Source organism: Pangasianodon hypophthalmus, chromosome 27 (assembly GCF_027358585.1).
Source record: "Pangasianodon hypophthalmus isolate fPanHyp1 chromosome 27, fPanHyp1.pri, whole genome shotgun sequence".
Lineage (NCBI taxonomy): Eukaryota > Metazoa > Chordata > Actinopteri > Siluriformes > Pangasiidae > Pangasianodon > Pangasianodon hypophthalmus.
Window position 1 is genome coordinate 12,557,004 of NC_069736.1, and position 22,018 is coordinate 12,579,021.

Below are 22,018 nucleotides of genomic sequence, written 5' to 3' on the forward strand. Positions count from 1 at the left end.
TGTTCAAGGTCTATTGAATTTTTTTCAAGTAAGAATTTTGGCCAAAAGGTGCAGTTTTCTGACCATTTTCAGTGTACTCGAAACATTCTCCACTTACCGGGACAGAAAGCACAGGTGCCGCATCAGTGCATCTTTCAAGCACTACGAGGTCAGGCCAAAATATTATTAATGTGAAATGGGGGAAAGACATGGGGCTTCCTAAAGCGTCGGTTAATATCAAGAGTTCAAATCACCTTGATTGGGTCATTTTTCATGAAAAAAAAAAAAAAACACACACCAAAATTTTGGTGTAATTTGGAGCATGATCCTTGTAAAAATCTATTCGAAATGCTCACATTTTGGCAGGTTTGATACAATCTTCTACAGAACAATAATAAATTATGATATAGTGTAGGTTGCAGCCTTGAATGATTACATGATCTATTTGTTATATTCAAGACATGATTTTTGTTTCGATTTGCTGATTTTTGACCAAAGACAGCTGATTGTAGTAGCAAATTAAAGATTTCCGTTCATTCTTTGTATTTAATATTGGAAGCTTTTAAGCACTGATGATACACAGGTATTATGATGTAGATGGCATCAGTACTTACTAACACACTGGTTGGCAGAGTCTGCAGTGGCACGAGCCCACGGACGGTCCCGGTAGAACGTGGCACAATGTTGGCAATCCGTCCCAGCAGTGTAGTGCTCACACACACACACCAAACGGCCTTGCTCATTTGGCACACATTCGCTGGCATGCCCATTACACTTGCATCTATAGTTTGATAAAGAGACAATGATCTTGAGTAGTTTGTGAAAAAAAACAAAAAGACAACACATTTGATGCTAAGATAAATAAAGGATAAAAGAAGTGATGAATTAATTTAACGGAAAAGACAGTTATGCATTTTGATAGATGTTTTCTGTTCTTTCATAATGCCACAAGGTCACCAACAACTAATTCAAGATAATTATACACATATGTTTGGCTGTCTATATTAAACGACCACCCAGACACGCAAACACACACATACACATCCTCCCCAACACCACACACACAGCATTTCCCCTTAACAAAATCCTGTTTACACTGTAAAAACATTAACCGAAACAAGCTTTGTTTCTGCTGCAGAGCAGATTGTAGGTTTTTGCTAATGTCTCTATGTCCCTCGTCATATAATGTACATCTCAGTATTCCACACATGTATACGTGTTTGTGTTGCATGTGACTCTGAAGAGTGTATTTCTGTGTGGGTGTATTTGTATGTAAATGACCTTGGCACCGACTCACAATCTCAACTGATTTTTGTGGTTCTGTGGGCATCAATATCCCATGTTGTGTGTATGCATGTTTGTGTGTGTGTGTGTGTGTGTGTGTGTGTGTGTGAACATCACCTGCCCCCCACAGAAAAGTCAGAGATGGCATAAAAGTAGGAGCGTAGCACTTTGGCATCCTTGAAGAACTCATCTCCAAAGGTGTTCAGCCTGTTCAAAGAGATCAGTAGGTCTGTAGCTGTCACCCATTCCTGAGGATAGACGGAAAAGGGAGAACGAGAGAATTTGATGAAAATTCATTCATTCATTTTTAGTCATGGCTGGTGAGGGTTGTGGTGGATCCAGAACTTAGTTTGCAAATTCATTCACAGCTATGGTCAGTTTAGAGCAGCCAGTCCACCTAGAGTTTTTGGGAGGTAGAAGGAAACTGCAGAACCCAGAGGAAATCCACAGGAACAGCATGTAAAACTCCACACAGACAGTAACCTGAGCTTAAGGTTGGAACCTGCTGCACCATTCTATGATGAACATTTACATTTAAAGCATTTGGCAGATGCCCTTACACAGAGTGACTCATAATTATCTCATTTATACAACTAAGCAGTTAAGGGTGTTGCTCAAGGGCCCAGAAGTGGTAGCTTGGTTGTGCTGTGATTTGAACTTTCAACCTTCCAATCAGAAGGCCAACATCTTAACCACTGAGCTACCACTTGAACATGAACATGCTTAAAACTAAATCCATTTAAATATGTTGTGCTGTTTTAGTCCTACTAGAATACTGAGGTTTTAATTCGGGGTTTTTTTTAAAATTTGTATCCCGAGTAGAATGTAGCACATCACTATGGGTAAATAAAAGCAATTATGAAAGTGGCATCCCATTCAGACTGAATTCTTCCACCTTGCGCCAAGGTTATTGGGAATGGCTACCACTTTCACTGCTGACCAATTACCAGGATAAAGCAGTTACTCAAGATGAATAAATGAACCCTTACAGCCTACTGTATAATAACATTCTGATATCACTTCCTCATAACTTTTGGAGGTGAAATCAGAATGTTACTATAAAGTACGCTTTTGTTTTACTGATCCGGTTTTACTTATCCCAAGAGATTGATTATATTTTAGGCAATGTACAATGAATGCAAAATATTGTCACATAGTTATACCTGTTTCAGGATATGTTAAGCTATGATAAGCTTTTGTACTTTGACCCTGCCACTGAGGAAGAAGGAGAAATGCAGTGGCTACTATTGATGGTGGGGCAGAGAGGTAGCATGACTGGAATAATGCCTAATGTAGAGCACGAAGGAGTGAAGGCAAAGAGAGAAAAAAGAAAGGATGAGACGGAGGTTAACTATTCCAGGCTTTGTAAAGGAATGAATGTACAAAATCATGACTTAGCACCTACCTCTCTGAATCATGTTTTGTAAGCACACGGAACGATTTCGCCCATCAGTCATTATATTTTAGTGTTTGCTCTGGTAATAAAATGAGCATTACAGGAATATTAGCTGCCTAGCAGCATATAGTATTTTATTAAGTTACAATATAAAGAAAGTAAACTGCACTGGTAATTATCTTCTAAGTAATAGCTGGAAGTCACTGTTTATTACCACAAGTGTTGTCAATTGCCTTTACAAAACACAGCATACCTATTCAGGAGAAGCATGTTCGATATTACTTTTAGGGCTCACCATTGTTCAAACGCAATACTCACACTGACTTTGCTTTTTGCTTTGTTTTGCTTTTTTCTGTATTTGACAGCTTTGTGAATAAACATCGAATTGACTTTATTCTTGTGTCCTTTAGCAAGATCTGAAATGAACAGTCATTAACTTTTAGGTCAGTTCAAGTATGAATCTGTAGAGGGGACGCCTCATGGTGAGAAGGTCTTAAACTACAAGTATGCAGAGACCTTAAAGTATGAGATGCTTGTTTCTCAGGAGGGTCAGTAAAAAGAAGGTTAGGAATGAAGCAAAGTGGCTAAAAGGGTTAGGGTTAGGAGTTATATGGAGCTGTACTGGTTTCTGCACAGATATATTTCACTATCAGATATCTTTTATGGGAAAGTATGTGATTAATCCATGGTGCATTTTAAATGAAATCATCATTTTCGAGGCACTACACAATGCACTAAACACTAGAACAAAAAACAAAATTGATGGGCTTTAGAAAGTCCCTGAGTAGCATGGTGTGTTTATTTTCAAATGATAGAAATGAGTTCAAATAGTTTTACTAAGTATTTGAACGGATTTCTACCATTTAACATTAAACACACTAAACTTCTCAGGGACTCTGTGTTTCACCTGTCAATCTGTTTAGACTAGAAGATGGACAAACAACAGTCAACAAAAGAAGGTTAGATAAAAAAAAAAAAAAAAAGAGATACAGCAAATAAGCAAGTGTGTTTGTCTTTATATTTTCAGCTGAGTTTTGTGTGTGTGTGAATCCACATTAGGTGTGTGTGCACTGAATGTCCAACAAGGTCTAAAGACAAAGGGTATTAGCATTTGTCTCAGATGAATGGAAAGAACAAACGTTTGCAGACAAACGTTTATCTTATTAACCTTGTAAGGATCTTCCATTGACATAATTATTAATGCAGATTATTAACACTATACATAAACCTAACCCTAACCTTATCCTCAGTAACCAAAAGGTGGCGGGAGGTTGAGGGGGGAGCGATGTTCCTCATGGGGACCAGCCAAATGTCCCTACAAGGTCAAAACTGTCATATATTCCAAATCTTTGTGTGGACATTTGGTCCTCATCAGGATATTAAAACATGCCCCCTATCTGTATTTGTTTAGTATTCCAAATATTCATTTCTATATTTATATTTGGATTTGTGTTATGGAGTGGGCATGCGCTGGAAATACTGGAAAACACTGAGAAAACTAGGTGAGAAATAGCCATTTTTCACATGTAAATAATAATAATAAAAAAAAAGATGCCCTGTGAACTTTTCTGGCATCTTTATGTAATCTGACTCAGTAAACAAGCTAATTATGTTTCAGAAATCAATAATGTCTTTCCCAAATTGCTTATAGTTGAAAATAATAGCTGCCTAATAATATTTTATCAGATTTACTTTAGTTTTTACGTTAGGTTATTCTAGAAAGATCTGAAAAATTTGCTGTACACGCAAATATCTGAATGTACTGTGAAGCTGGGACACACTGCTGCTGTGAGTTAAAATGAGATCCTTTAAGTGCATTTCATTATAATGACTATGATTTTCCAGGAAGATTTTCTTTTAATACCAGTGTAGAATGATCATTTAAGAATGGCATGCACAATGAATAGACAAGGTCATTTCATATGATGTTAATCAACATGGTCTTTGTCCCACGCGTAGGGTTGCCAGGGTTACATTTTTTACACCACATTGGCCTTGTGTTGGAACAAAGTTACTGGAAGAAAAAGTCCCTAATTTCCCTAAACATAGGGTATTGCAAACAAAGGGAATGTGTAAGTAATAGACAGTTTGTCTACAGTGTAGAACAATTTCTGTTTTGAGATATATTAAGGGGAAAGCGGTTTATGGAGTGGATAATGTCTGCATGTTGCGAATACTGCAAATCAAAAATGCAAGAAGTCTCTGAGATGAAGTTGGGTTGGGGAGAACTGGCAACCTTGACTGGCAGCTTCATAGTAATGCTCTTCAAGATCCACATGAAAGTAAAAACCTCTCACTTGTGCAACATTTTTATTTACTCCTGCAGGATTCCAGTCCTGATGCACACATCTAGTCTCAACATGATGCCTTCAGGCACACTATTAAAAAAATGTCCTACTCATATCAGTATTTGTATTTGTTTAGAACGCTGTTCAAACTGAATAATGTATTCATATTCGGTTACTACACATACATTCTGATTTAGTGTGTGTAGAAAGTATCTGAGAAAGATATGTTTAGATTATTTAAATGGAGATGTTTCTTCTCCAGAATTTCACTCTCCTGTTTACACTCTTTAAGTGCTATTTTTTAATCATTACATGCGGCTTGTGTGTTGTAATTTTTCTTGTAATTTTTATCAGAAGCCTGTCTTTTGCTTTTGGATAATTAACAGCATCAATTTGTAGATCCCAGAATGCTTCCTTGTCAGATATTTACAGTAAATTTTTTGTCCATCCCATGTACTGACTGTTATTTTTCCTAAATAAAGTGCTTTACCTCACTGGAATGATGTACTCTGAATCCCATAAGCATTTAGCTTAGCCAGAAGAGCAGAGCAAGAACAATTGTAATCCCCTATCGTCATTCTAGAAGCGATTCTGCTCCTGGGGAATGTGTTGTGGCATATCTGCTGCTGAATGGCCACATTTCCTATAATATTGCTGATTCAAGGTCTAGCCTTTAAAAGGCAGAACACCATGACCTAACCGTTCTTGACTGAATGTGAGTGTGTGGAGTGCGGATGAAGAACGAAGAAAGAGAAAGGCTTCCTTATCACTGGCTGACCTTTTAGCCACTGTATTGTTCTCATTAATGGAGTTTACACTCAGTTGGACAAGCAGAGATGTTGAGAACATTCATATTTCATGCTAGAGAACAAGGAACCAAGGGAGAATAATATAAAGAATAATTTTCCAGAAGCCTGATGGTGTCCGAACTTTTTCTCTTAAGGATGAAAACTTATTTCTATTCAAAACAATGTTTAAACACAGAAAAAATCTACAGAATTCTTCTTCCACAAAAAAACTTTTTTTTCTGTAATGCCCTCTAGTCTTCTTTCTCTGGATCATTCCTTTAATCTACACAAGATTTTTCCCTCTCTGCACTAACATACAGTTTTCTCTTTTAGAAAGAAAACCATTGGCCTCTCCATTTTCTCTCCGATGTTTCCCCCTCGTTCTCCACCCTACTTTTCTGAATGTCCAGCCTCATCCTTTCCCCACCGTTTCTGTATTGTCTTCTCTATTGTTCACCTTCTTTCTTCTTTCCCTCTGAATGTTACTCTGTGTATCAGCTAGAAACCTTTCTTTGGGTTGGTGGATGACGACGTGCCATGAATCACAAAGATAAATAACCACAGGATAGAAGATGCAGAGAGAGACGAAGTGAAAGAAAGAAAGAGAGAGAGAGAGATTGAGAGAGAGAGACTCAACAGCAGTGCTGACTTTGCAATTTAAATTCATAGTTGAAAAATAAAAACAAATTGCCCAGATAATGTAGGCCATTTGTGCAAGATGCATTACAATGGAACATTTCACACCAATTACCTAGCGGCATAAGAATTCATTTATTCTATGTTGAAGATTAATTGTGTAATTGTTTGAGACATCTGTTTTTTGTTTTTTTTTTGTTATAGATGAGATATATTTATTTGATTCTTGTTCTGGTTATGGTAGAACTATACTTTGTGGCATTGGTCGTAAGCTTGCAATTTTTTACAGTTTTGGTATAATCTAGCCTTAGTAGTCCTAGGGTCTTTTGATTCAACTTGAGTTAAATTTCACCCCCAGTATTTCTTTGCAATAAAGTATCTATTTGCAATAAATACTGCTGTCATATGGCATCTTTCATTCTTCGTCTTGTGTTGTACACGTCAAACCACATACAGTCTGGTCCATAAGAATTTGGACAGTTGAAGTGTAGACTTTCAGCTTTAAGACTTTCAGAGTCCCTCCATTTTCACAGGCTCAAAATTAATTGGACAAACTAACATAATTATAAATATTAAGATTATTTTTAATACTTGGAATCAAATCCTTTACAGTCAATGACTGCCTGAAGTATGGAACTCATGGACATCACCAAATTCCAAATGAGTTTCCTCCCTTGAGATGCTTTGCCAGACCTTTTATTGCAGTAACCTTCAGTTATTGCTTGTTTGTGGATCTTTCTGCCTTCAGTTTTGTCTTCAGTAAGTGAAAAACAAGCATAATTGGGTTGACGTCAGGTGACTGACTCTGCCATTTAAGAACATTCCATTTCTTTGCCTTAAGAAGCTCTTGGCTTGCTTTCGTGGTATGTTTTGGGTCATGATCCATCTGTACTGTGAAGCGCTGTCCTATCAGTTTTGCAGCATTTGACTGAATCTGAGCAGAAAGAATAGCTCTATATACTTCAGAGTTCATCCTGCTACGTCTATCAGCAGTCATCAATACATACGAGTGACAGAGTTCCAAAAGCAGCCATACATGCCCATGCCATAACACTGCCTCCACCATGTTTGACAGATGATGTGGATTGGATCATGAGCCCTTCCTTTCCATCTTGAGGTGAACCCTCTGTATACTCTCATACGCCTACCTCCTACAGAGTTTTCTTCACTTGGCTAGATGTTGTGGCTTGATTGCTTCATTTCAAATCCATTGTGATGGTGTACAGAGGCAAAATTATGAAAATTGTGTCACCGTCCAAATACTAATGGACCCGACTGTGTACACTATGTGGAGCTATCTGCTGGGTGGCCTGTGACTACAGGTCGTTACAGGTTTCCTGTTGTCCAAAGCTGGGGATAGCATCATTTCATCTCATCTCTTCTGCCTTGGTCATTGTATTTTATTTTTTTTTTTTACATTACTAGAACCTTTTTTTCATATAATGCTATGGAACTTTGGCATTTGTTAGCTTGGAGTTGGCATGCTCTTATTAGCATTGTTGGCCTTATTAGCTATCACACACTGCGCTGTTTGCTACAACGCTGCCCTGTGAAGTTTTCCCCTCCATTTAGTAAGCCACTCTTGCCTCTCATTCTCCCTGCTGGTCATTTTTCCCTCTGTGAATGGGCCTGTGGCTACATGCTGCTGGTGTGGGTGAGTGGTTATCCTTTGCTGTAGCACATGCTGTTCACTGCTGCATTTGTTAGGACAGGCACCAGCTATGTACTCACTGCCTCAATATTGACCATTTAAAAGACACAATGTCTGACACATACATACCCTGGGCTGACTGCTCAGCGATGCCTACATTGTGCTCTGAGCTGACAGATTTAGACCCTGATTCAGAATCAAATCTGCCCCATCAAGCCCCGCTTTGACTAATAAGCAAAATAAGAGGCCCAGAATACATTCTGAGTTACTTCTAGGAAGTTTAACAACTTGTGGAATTTAAAGACTTGTGGCTTCAGAGAGCACATTTCAAGACTCATGTACTACAGCAGAGTTCAAGAGTCATCAACCAAATGGGATGATTCTATGCCTAGAGCCACATCCTAGAGATTCTTCCATGCTAACAATGACCTAGTAGTTGAACCTGCATGTTCAGCTCTGGCCTCAGCGTGGTCTGCGAATGGATTTGGGCCTGTCCCTGCTAGCTTGTAGCAGGGCAGCCAGTCTTAAGATTATGGTGGTGTGATTAGGATTGGATGGTGCTAGGCAAACCACAGCATCAAATGCACCCTATCACAGCTGAATACGGAATTGTCAGTGGGGCCAAAGTCACTGAGTATGCTAGCGTCAAATGGGTGTCTCTAAAAACTCTAAGAGAACTACATTCTCTGGTGCTAAGCACATTTTGACTGTGTTGTTGGCCTTGAATGTATCTGGAATGACCTTATGGTTGAATCTGACATTTCTGCTCAAGGTCATATCAGCCAGTATTATGAATCATCCAATGAAATTTGCACCAATCCATGAAGGTGAATATGCAGAGCATTCCTTGCTGTACCCAGTATGCGGTCCATGGTACTATGTAGACCAGACTATTTAGTCCAGGAAGGTGAGGTATATTTGCTGCATTTAAGTGATGTTGGAAACAGGGAAATACAAATTGTCCTTTCTGGAAACACATGATTCTGGATGATCCGTGACTTACGAGATGTGACTTGTTATGCGACTTTTCACCCTTCCAGCAATGAAAATCTGTAAACTTGCTGGTTATGCATTAGAGATAATACTTTTCAGTAATTCTTTCGGACTTGTTTCTGAATAACTGTCTGATTAAAAATAGAATCAGAAACTGCCTGATAGGATGCCAATGACTCACTCTGCCCTCCAGACCTGCCTGACCCATCCTGATGCAGTAATTCTCTTTGGAGCTTCCTGCACTTGTGAATCACTCCCTACTGCTGGGAATGGCCCTACATGGGTACATTAAGCTTGCTCTGGATTGTAGTACTTGGACACCCAAAAAAATTGCATTTACTGAAAACAATTTATTCCCAAGACTCATCAGTTCCTCAGTGGATAAATTCACTTGGATACTGTAAACCTGTAACTAAAAACATCCACTGTAATCATAAGAGTCCCTGGTGCTCATATTGCACTGCAAAAAATGATATTTAAGCAGGTGAAAACATCTTGAATATAGCCAAATTTATCTAGTATTTTCTATTATAAGATTACACTAAAGCAAAAATTCTACCTTGGGTATTAGAAAGGCACTATATAAATGAAACTATTAAACTATACATTATTATTATTATTATTATTATTATTATTAAAAATAAGGTTATACATTGAGCTAAAAAGTTTTGTTGCTGATTTTCACACTTGTATTTAGTGTCTGTTGCTTCTTCTGTGCAGCAATAATCTGCCAACATCATCATGTCTTGTGAATTTTCACCAAGTTCGTAACAGACTGCGCCAAGTTTAGAACAGAACAAGCCTAAAAGCAAATGAAGAAAATTAATCTTTAATGACATTGCACCCAATGGTTTTGTATGCTTAAAGCATTTGGTCAACCAGCTAGATGTAGTTTGGTGCGCTACAGTTCCTAAGGAACTTTTCAGAAACATTCTTGAATCCCTGCCATGCAATTTTCTCTGGCCCCACTAGAAGTTCTTCAACCTGAGTTGAAGAACTTGAGTTCACAAGTACTTTATGCTCCACACCTTTCTGTCCTGGAAACAAATGCTTACAACTGCTAGTCCTTTTTTAACATAGAGACCTTTTAGCATGACTTTCCTAATAAAAAATGAAAATAGCACTTGTTGTAGCTGAGCTGTATTTCTCTGTGTGTCTTTTGATATACATGCCCAGTCATATCTGGATGCAGTAAAGAAAACATTTCATTATTTGTATTGTTGGCAACATTAAGGTTTAAAATCACATTATAAGCCCTATTTGGACAGTATTAAATTTACGTGGGGTCCTGGGGTAATTTCCAATTTTAGAAGTGCTAGTTTGTGATTTTGTTTCCGTCCAGATCGACCATGTCAGTATTTTTCTCAATCCTCTGATAAGTTTAATCCTATCCGGATACACGTCTGTGATTTCATATGCAGATGTTGCCTCACGTTGGAAAAAAAGATGTTTGACGTGTAAAAGAAAATATTACAGACGTCCCCCAGAAAAAACTAATCCAATCTGAATAGGGCTGTAGGCTAGTTACTTTTGTATATTGCTGTGTTAACTCAGAATTATGTCATTTTCAAGCTTGGTGTATTCAAGCAACAAAGTGGGAAAAAACATGGATACTGCCATTGTGTGTTTTGTAAGCAGCAACCTAGTCAGCTAACATTAGTGAATGATTTTTCTGATAAATTTAACCAATACTACTATAAACTCTTTTAATAGTGAAATTATATTTTATTTACTGTTGATTGTGTTGAACTGGGGGTTGAGAAGACCATCCTGACTTTCCGAATAGGAATTCCGAGTTGAGGTGGTGTTTTTGGTTTTTCTTAGTCAGAATTCAGGAATTCTGAGTTATGAGCTTTAATCGAATGCAGTGCAAGTTCATTGCTAAATATTGCTTGTTATCTCAGTCTTCAATTCTTTTTTTTTTTGTGGTTTTTGACCATTCTGCCTGTTTTTTTTTTTTTTTACGTGCCTGTTTTACGTTAACGTTGTTAATAAACAAGTGTGTTTATTTTAACCTGCACATGTCTCCACTAGACTTTTCCAAACCTTCATATCTCAGGTACATACATCAATAATAATTAAGAACTGAAAATCTTGTGTAAAATACATAGCCCCTTGCAATAAGAAAATTTAAACACAAAACAACATTGCCATGTCTAATGTTGTCACAAACAACTCACACACTCAGAAGACAGCAGGAGGTGTGAAAACCATGTGAAATGTTTGTCAGTGATTTTTCTGTTATTTGGAGGAAATTTTAATTATGAAATAATGAAATATTGCACAGTTGATCAATTCCATCACTGCACCTTACTGCCATTGACAAGAACAGGTCACAGGTCATTATGATTATAATATTATACACCGCTTTACCCCCCTTTTCCTTCATATTAGGTAATATCTAATTGTCTGGACCAAGTGCTTTTTGAAAGATTATTTACTATGCTGGATGAAAGCAATCTTTGAAAGGTTAATCATTAGTAGCCTTATTGGCTTATTGTGCAAACGGCAGCAAAAGCTTAATTAATGCTTGTTCTTGCTCGCTCATTTTCCTAATGGGTTCATTAAAGTCACTGACTAGGGAGAAACAGGGTTTGATGGCAAACACTTCAGTTTTCTTTTGAGCACACAGACTTGGGAGGAGTAGTAAAGAAATATAGTGCATGTTTGAACACACACAAACATTAAGGGGTGGAACATTATTAAAAAAAAAAATCACGTTATGATAAATGTGCAACCCATTATCATGGTTTCTGGCATCTGCCTACAAATGTGCACTTTCAAATGACATGCGAATGAGATATAAATCATTGCACAACTGTTCAAGTATTAAATGATTTGGCAAGGAAATTTCTTTAGATAAGCATTTAGATAATCAAGATAATCATTACTTTCAGCCTTTAGTGTTGAAATACCAGCCCTGGTATGTTTGTTCTTTAAGATGTAGACTGATCTGTTTTTTTTTTCAATCCTGCAGCCTATTTTTTTTAAAAAATGTCCTCATTATCTATACTGGTATAAATGTGTGCTCAAAACTTGTACCTAACATATTTAATATTCCATAATAAGGAAATGCATAGAGGCGTCAACATACATGCCATTTGTTTAGGTTTTTGTACATTAATCTGTGCAAATTATTATTCTGTATGATTTACCCATATTATTTAATTGTAATATTATAAAATATAAACATTTATACACCTGTCTCTGTTGCTTTCTGTTTAAATGTTTATCTCTGTGTATCTGTGTGCATTTTCTCTTTTTCTTCTGTTCTTTCCCTCTGTTTTTCCATCTCTGCCTCCATCCTAATCTGTTTCATTCACTCTCTTGCTTTCTGTATCTCCTAAGAGACTGAGTATATGCAGGACAAGCAGAAACAATATGACTGGGTTTGTGCTTCTTAGGAGGCAAACAACAATGTATTCTGTAAAGTTGGGAGAAAAGATTTAAGTGTATCACATGGGAGGATTTAAAATGTTATCCAAGTGAAAATTCATGTAGTTCACTTGGGCACTTTGGCTAAATTTGTAGCAGCTAATCAGTAGTTGTCCAGATTCTGAGGTTGCGTTTTCTGTTTCATGTCCAACCACAACATTGTCACTCCTACGATCCAGGATGGATATGACCAAATATGTGACAAGCATGATGGAACACTGGGACACATTGACTGGCCTGCAAAATCACCAGACCTCAATCCCATGGAAAACTTGGGTGATTATTTTGAACAGCAGGAGAAACCCCAAAATAGGCACTCATAACCTCTATCTGAATTGTGCACGCATATACTGCAAGAATTGGCTAAAATGTACAGGAACAGAAGACTGGTGTAATCCTTACCTGACAGGATTGGAGCTGTTATTAATGTGAGGGGAAGTATAACCAAGTATTAGGAAATAAATGACACATCAGATTAATTTTTTGTCCTTGGATCTTACCATTATACTATTTTATTGTCACAGAGACTCACTGGCTATTCATGCAATTCATGCAATTATCCAATCAGCCAATCATGTGGCAGGAGTGCAATGCATGAAATCATGCAGATACAGGTCAAGAGCTTCAAGTAATCTTCACATAAAACACCAGAATGGGGAAAAAATATGATCTTAGTGCAACTTTGACTGTGGCATGGTTGTTGGTGCCAAACAGGCTGCTTTGTGTATTTCAGAAACTGGTGATCTGCTGGGATTTCCGCACACAACAGTCTATAGAGTTTACACAGAATGGTGCAAAAGAAAAACGACATCCAGTGAGCAGCAATTATGTAGGTGAAATTCCTTATTGATGAAAGAGGTCAAAGGAGAATGGCCAGACTGGTTTGAGCTAACAGTAAGTCTACAGTAACTCAGATAATCACTCTTTACAAACATGGTGACCAGAAAAGCATGTCAGAATGCAAAACATGATGAACCTTGAGACAGAAGGGCTATAACAGTACATCAGGTTCAAGCCAAGAACAGGATTCTGAGGCTACAGTGGGCACAAGCTCACTAAAACCTGACATTTAATGAAACATCACACGGTCTTTTGTAAGTTGCTCTGGATAAGGGCGTCTGCCAAATGCCATAAATGTAAATGTTTTCCAATATTTTCCCAATACTGCTCATTCACAATGCCATTGCCTCTGTTTATCAGCCAACAACTATGCCATAGGCCCTATTTACATTTGATTAGTTTTACATGGGGAGGTGGAGTAATGTAATTATTACCAGTGTATTTCTGGGATTTTGATCCAATCCAAATCCATCAGTAATTTTTATGAACTGTGCATTCAAGTGGCTGCAAAGATTAAGTTTAAAACCCATAATAATAAAAATTTTTGATAACATTTCAAAAGACTTGTCAGAAAACTGACACTTCTTGGGATTTCAGGTAGGTTAGATGAGTCCTGTGCACAGGTATAGCCTACATAAGGGACATGTTACGGGCATATCACCCTATGAGCAGATAATAATAAAGTGCAAACTTGCATGATTATAATAAATATCAAAACAACTTTTTGATTTCTATTGCCTTGTTATGCTTTTATTCTACCTTTACTTAATATTTAATACAAATCTATCACTCCATCATTCCAGGCCAGATTTTTGGTGAAGCAAGTGAATTACACAGTGCAGAGAAGAGGCTCATCCCATAGTCCAAACTTAATAACTTTTTTAATTTGATTGCTTCAGTTCACAGTGCCTTTGCATCTTTTGTACACTCTCATTTTCATTCTCCTTCAATGCTGGCCTTCCAATTTAACACCCAGCTCTTCATGCTCACTCAGGAAGAGAGTGAGAGCAAGAGAGAGGGGAAGAACATACCCAGCATTTTAATAGATGACTGAACAAATTAAATTTGAATTCATGGAGCAGCTTTCATCTTTGGCATGGATTTTTTATGGAGGGAAAAAAACATATAATAATGTCATACAAACTGGAAAACAGGTCCCCTTTGAGGTAATCCATTACTTCTGCGGAAATATCTAAGCACCGGGTTACAAGGTGACCATTTGTTATTCCAGCCAATTTATTTAGCTATGATGAAGTGAGGAAAAAAGCACATACATTAGCATACATACACCAAGCTACTCTGTTATCACGATAAACAATACTGGCTGAGGAAAGATGAATAAAAACAGTAGAGAGGATTGCAGGAACTCAATCAATTCAAACAAACAAATGAAAAATGGACTTATATTAAGAATAGTGAGGAACAAAATATTGAAGATGGTGCACAAATAGAGAGTTCGTAAGTGGGATTAGTGGAGTATAATAAAACTGAGAAAGCTATTTTCCTCTATAAGTTGCTGTTTTATTTCTGGATTCCTGTTATTATAGAAGCATGACCCAGGCGGCCCTTTGTCTTATCCTGTCATTCTAAATTCAAACATCTCCTCTCTTATCCTTTTTTCACTCTCCAGACATTTGGAGGGAGTTTAGTAAAAGATATTAAAGACAAAATCAAAATATACACTAAAAAGTGTAATCCAGTCTAATTACTTTTTTTAAATAACTTCAGAATCACACTTCTTTCCTATTCTGATTATAAATTCTTATTTTCATATAATCTAGATTACATGTACACGATTACTACCCAGAATGCTTAAGGTTTTTAGAGATGATGAAATATAAAAGCTTTAATGAAGCCTTATAATGCATGCAGCTGTATGATATTAGTCAGCAACAGAACTGCACATTTTCTTTGATGCTTTTTTGACAGATAAAACAAGCCTAGAGAGGCTCAGGAAAAATAGATTACAAATAAACACTGTGCATTGATGCAGTGGGAAAATAGTGACATTTTTTCAACACATTATGAATGCATGGAAAGTAAAATACATTATTTAAATGGTTACCAAATAGCATACCAAACTAATGCTTTTTCTTCATATTTATGATACACTTACTTCAGCAAAAGAAGCCCTAGATATAGGAGGGTGCAATAGCCTAGAGCTGGATGCCCAGGCCCTACACGGACATCATATCCCAATGTAACTAAGGTTCTGTGATCCCAAGATCCCCAGTTCCTTATTCAGAACCTGTGCCAGTTTGGTAAGAAGGTTCTCGGGTCTAGGGTCATTTGCCAAAATCCCACCCACTAGCTAGCTCTCCGCTATCGCAATTGTAAGCCAGCCAAGGGTTAGGGCTAGCACATGCTTACTGTAAGACATGCAAAGCTAGCCACCACATCTTTTCAAACTGCTGCGCACGCTACATCACAGAGTAGCTGAACGCACTCAGAGGAAAGTGCTGTCTGCCCTCTTCCACATACAAAATCTCAGCGACACCCATGATTGGTTAGTGTTGCTTTGATTGACAGTTGAGAAAGTAATCCTGAAGATAGGATGAGTGGTACTCTCAGAGTACTGTACAACTTCCAAATACATCTAGCGAATACCTTATTATTAAAAAAATCAATGCTCAGAGATCCTCATGGAACTGATATGTATCTAAATATTATGTTCACATGGCTTCATTTACATATATCCTGTAAAATCCTGTCCTGTAATATGTCATTTAAATAGTAACATGCTTGCTCCAAACACAGTGTTGATTTGTTTTTATTATCTCGACACCTGTTATTCTATTACATTATGAATAATTGAGGCCGACTCCACATGTTGAACACCTGGCTGCCCTGTTGCTCACAGTTGCTTCTGCATAGGTTATGTCATTTCCATAAAAAAAATCCAGGCTGAACAAACAGAAAGGTCTATAACCATCCTGCAGTTTTAGTTTACATATCCTCTTATAGTAGTGGTGCAATTTTCTATGTAGCCTAAGAGGAATGAAGAGGGGCGCGTAGATGACTGATCTTAAACCTCCTTTCTTGTTTGTTAAATGACTTGGCAATTAGAAAAAAAAAAAAAAAACCAAAACAGAGTCCTAATAGTGGACACACTCACATGTCTTCGTGTAAAGTGGCTGGCTCATTGATCGGAGGATGCACTGTAATCAGTGTGTCGATGGGAACCTTGCTGAGGAGAACTCTACAGATGGGAGGCTATTAAGTAAAAGCCTGGAAGGGATTTTAGAGGAGCATAAAGGTCTGAAGTATTCAACAGAGGATTTTTCTTAGCCTTGAGTACTTGATAAACTTATGTTGAAATATTGGTTTGTTTGTTCTCTAAAAAGGAGGCTTTTCTTAAAAAAAAAATAAAATCTTCTAGTGTAAATGTGACATTATGGATTGAAGGGAAAGAGAGAAGAATTACAACAGCATACAATTGCTCCTCCTTTTGAATTGCAGTGTGCTGTGCTAAACACTGGAGACTCGCTTGTCAATCAGCCTGTGCATACAGTATTTAGCCTTTGTGTTTGCCTTTGTAAAGTCTTGTTGTTTACTGCACTGTCAGGATCATTAAGGCATGTTTATGAACAAAGCTGGATTTGACCATGTTACTGTCTAAACTCTGGAAATATACGCTCCTTGTGCATGCATCCTAGTTTATATTGGATGCAGAAAAATGATCTTGAAAGTACTTAATGGGTCAGTCTTTGGACATAATAATATGACACGTGGACGTGAATGGCATGGCAACATGGTTGATGATTCTGAATACTGTACGCGTGTGGTTGCTTGTTCAGCAAGCATTTAGAGCCAGACACCAATAAACTGTCTTTGTTTGCAGGCTGTCATTCCATGCACCAATTTTACAGATCCCACTGTCATTATACACAGCCATGGAAATTAATTATTACTGATTAGTGTCAGAGTGGAACAGTGGTGCATAGGGTAATGTTGCCGTCTCACATCTCCAGTGTTCCTAATTCCAACCATGAACTTGGGTTACTGACTGTTCATGTGCGTTTACTCTGGGTTCTTCAGTTTCTGCCCACCTCCCAAAACCATGGCATTAGGTGGATTGGCTATAGTAAATATTGCCGCTAGGTGTGAATTGCCCCTAGGTGTGAATAAGTGAACATTCATGACATTGGTGTCCCATCCAGGGTGTATTGCCGCCTCACAGCCAGTGTTCCCGGGATAAGCTCTGGATCCACCAAGACCCCACTGAGAATAGAGCAATTATTTAAGATGTATAAATGAATGATTATACCATTCAATGGTCAGCCAATGTTTATTTGCAGTGACAAGGACATTACCCAGTTTAAAATAAAACAGCAAGAGAAACATGAATGCGAATCTAAAATGCATGATTTCAAGAAATAAAAATAAATGTTGCCTAAAATGTTTATAATATTGTCACCAGAAAAATAAAAAATAATAATAATGATCAAATGGAATAAGTGGAATTCTGATTGCATTCAGTTCATTGGCATATTAATCCATTGTAATGTATGTATGTAATAGTTATACTGTATGTTAAAACATGATGGCACTGATGTGACACCCAGGGCTGATACCAACAAAAAAATGGTGAATCTGCTAAGGGGAAAAAAAGAACAAATTCAGTCCGATCCTGTAACAAATATAGTCTTAAATATCAGTGAATTGCTTGTAATGCAACAACATAAAGCAGGTTAATGCGATAAGAGTAACTATGTGGCCTAACATGAGCAATAACAATCAGTGAGCTATTCAGCAAAGCAAATGTGGGGGAATTGCTGCCATGTGGAGCATTTCACACTAAAATACCCTTTTTTGGATTTTTTTTTTTTTTTTTTGGGGTTGGGGGTGGGGGGGTGGGGGGGGGGGCTGGAAACGTTTACCTATAAAGAATGTCGATTGTATATTGTTAGGATATATTTTATTTATATCCAGTATTTTTTAAGTGAGGTGCTAAAATCATTTTATAGCTTTGTGATTTTTAAAGAAAGATAACCGATACTCAATTAACGGTATTGAAAAAGAGAAAGTGATATTGGGCCAACTCTAGTCAGAACATGAACAGTGAGGTTGATATTCGCCCTCTGATATGCAAAGATTTTAATTAGAACCTTCGTGTAGTTACAGACCTAAATATAATTACGGAATAAAGATATCGGTTCATACAGGGCGTAGAGAAGTAAGTGGAGAGAGAGGAAAGAAGCAGTTTAGCTCTGTCTCCATACTTCATTTGCCTTCACACCTCATTATCACTATTTTTTTTCAGTAGAGGAAGAATTCATATTGTAATGCATTTAAATAGGTCTAAAATCTAGTCTGTAATCTCCTACAAGAAATAAAGTAAAAGTTTTAAAAGCATACTTGAATGATAAAAATCTGACATTTTGAACATGAAGTATCTGTATTTTGCCACCAATTTTTCTTTCTTTGAGCCTGAATCAGTTTCCACTATTGAAAGACAATATTAATGGACCATTGCACTTGATGGTATCTTATGAAACACATCTTTCTGGATGGAGAGCTACCCATTTCATAAAACCTGCTATAGGGACAGATATTTTATTTTAAAATGACAAAGCAAGTGACTTTTTTAAAGCTGAATTTTGCATGTTTGTTGGCATGACATTTCAGGAATGAGTAAGTCTCATGTGAATAAAGAGGAAAAACTCTTTTGAATGCTAGAGGCATCCTGTAAGACTCACCGCCTTCTTCTAGATTGGTTTGTTCCAGTTAAGGCAAAGGTTAGCAGTCACTCTATGTCTATCTTTAAGACTAACTCTAACTTTGATGTGCATGAAAGATTTTCAGGTCATTAAGTCAAGAGTGGTGAAATACTTTTAGGATTAATGGCAGGATAACTCTATCTTTGATGTTTTGGCTCGGCTTTTTTGCATGCTACCTTTTTTGCATACAAATTTGAAGTATTATCAATATACATTTCTCCTCTAATAAATCTTCCCTTTTTTAAAATATTATATATTAAATATTATATTGAATCAAATACAGTATGATACACATGATAATATAATACTGTCTATATGTTTCATGAATATTATATTAATGAAATTATATTATATGAATATTATAATATAATGATATTCCATCCGCTAATCGTCTTTCTCATTAAGCTGTATTCAGAGTTGAGTTAAGTATGTGTAGTGGGGATGTAATACCCAAATTGTGCACATCGGACCTCAAAAGTAAATATGGACTTAAGTGCTATTCAGAAGTTATTGATATGACAAATCAAAACAGCTAATTACAAGTGTAATAAAATCGATTACATTCCGCGTACATATTTCATGACCTCAATTTCATGACCTCAATATAGTATCTAGTGGCTTCATTAAATTGGGCACACAAGTAAAATTCAGAGCGTAATAGTTTTAAAAAAATAAAATACAAAACAATAGGATGTGTTGGATCAAGTGCTATTCTATAAGCTTCCAGATAATGAGGATGGAAGCCATATTGTTAAATTAAACCAGATTTTTAGTGATTATTATTCTCATTTATATATAGTCACATCACATTACATTTGACAGAAGAGGTAAAATGGTATTTTTCCCTTACAGTCCACATTTTCTATCCCTGATTTTTTGGGGGGTTTATGATCTAGGTGCTGTTGAAAAACCTAGTCCTGGAAACTTCTACTCAAGAAAAATCTGGCAACCGTGGAGGCATGAACTACATACAGTGCATGCAGGTTATTTTAATAATCTGAATGAGAATCTCAGGATAATAACTTAAGCAGACAAGTGACCAAAATCTGTATAAGCACAAATTTCCCGAATTAAAAATTTACACAACACATACAATTTCTAAATAATTAAACTATAGTTCAATACTACAGTCGACTCTGGACTTCAGCACATGGGGCTAAAATCATATGCTTGTAAATGTCAGAACACATTCAATCATGGTTCAATTAATGGCACAAAATGTCCTCTAAATGAACACGTGCACTGTAGAGCTAAAAAATTGGTTAGTGTCTCACAAATTCCTCCATGCTCTTTCTCATGAACCCAATAGTCTATTTATTCGTGTCCTCAAATGTCAATAGTGGATTGAGCACTTCTTTTAAAGTACCATTAGAATAAGGTGGGTGATTCATCCACTTAGTAGACTTATATTCGGTAAATCTTGTTATCAGTAAATCTTGTAATTTGAGTACAGACGTAGAAAGGGAACGCGCCAACAATTAAGTTCCCATGACCTTTATCAGTTAAAAAAGTAGCACTCAAAAAAAAAAAAGGAAAAAAAAACAGCACAAAGATTCTTTGAGAATGTAGCTGAGATGCTCAATGCCATACTCTGAAAGAGTACAGTATGACAGACAGCAGATAGGGATTTCAGAAGCAGGAGAATGATAAATGGTAGAAGAAAGCGATTTAGATGAAGAGAAAGATATGCTAATGGGAAGAGATTGAAAAACGATAGTGGAAATGAAGGATAGAAAACGAGAGAGATAAGCTGGAGATTGAATGACAGAAAGAGCATGCATAGGTGTGTATGTGCTTGCACTTGTGCCACATATTGCTTTATATGTACCATCATTTGCTACGTGGGATTTTCTGTATGTAGGAGAAAGATCTAGACAGCTTTCTAGCTTTGTCTTATTTTTTCTGAAACATGATAGCATATCTGTCATATCAAAAAACTTCACCATATCACCATATTATTACACATTTTTCTATTATTAAGATTATATGGAGCTACTAAAGATTATGCTACTAAAGAAACAATAACATATTAGAAGAAGTACATTAATATAAAATGATCATTCATTTTACTTCCTGAACCACTCTCCGAGTCATGCGGTTATACAAAAATAATGCAATAATCTTTTGACCAATCAGATTCAAGAATTTAACTGCACTGTGATATAACTCTGAATAACAACTCTCATTTTTGTGTGTTCTTATATTGACAGATATCACAGAATCATGCAATGGTATGGAAGTGACTGCGGGCTTCTATGAGCATACAGGTTTATCTTTCTCAGGCAGTATGTTCTGTTCAAGTAGACTGCACGTCTTGTGTGTTTAGGCAATTGTAGAACTAATTATAACTTTGAACTCCTCACTGTAACCATGCCCTGTCATTTACCTGCTGTGATTTTTTTGTGTGAACTGATTGCTGTGATTTCCTCTGAAAGGTCAGAGTGAAACCTTTCTTGAAAATGACTGATGAGCTACCAAACTATCTACCCCTTTAGATAATAAAACTTCACTTTCATGTCTCTGTAACTTGCTGTGTTTGTGTGTGGGGTACAAATCTACCTATCATTTGTTCACAATGAGAAGGAAATGCACAGCAGGTGTAGAAAAATGACTTATACAATTACATATAAAATTACATAGCGCCATTGTGACTAAAGACAGCCGACGATGTTCTGAATTTTTCGAATTAAAATCTTAGTGTGTGACCATTCATCTAAAAGCCACCAATAGGAGGGCACCATAAGATTATGTGAAACTCACGAGATGAGACAGCTACAAATACGGTTGTAGCAGTGGCAAAACATAAATGAAACATGCTAATGGACAGAAAACGTTCACTGGAAGAATGTTTCTGTTTACGTGACTCTGTTTAGTAATTTATCTTTAATCACAAGTCAATCATTAGATGATCTTCATTATAATATGCCACAGAGACCACATTACGAGTAATAATCATACAGTCGAAAACCAGCTTTAAAATGAGGTTGAGTAGTTTAATTAGTTTCTTA

At 36.8% G+C, this 22,018-nt stretch overlaps 1 protein-coding gene across 1 annotated transcript in view; it reads right to left on the bottom strand.

Moving 5' to 3' along the window:
• The window catches only part of lamc3 (laminin, gamma 3), a 121,196-nt gene that overhangs the window by 81,759 nt on the left and 17,419 nt on the right, over positions 1-22,018 (bottom strand). The window contains exons 3-4 of the mRNA XM_026922053.3: positions 1,381-1,511; positions 594-760 (exon numbers count right to left, since the gene is read on the bottom strand). Coding sequence (XP_026777854.3) covers positions 594-760; positions 1,381-1,511 — 298 coding nt within the window. The remainder of the gene's footprint in view (positions 1-593; positions 761-1,380; positions 1,512-22,018) is intronic.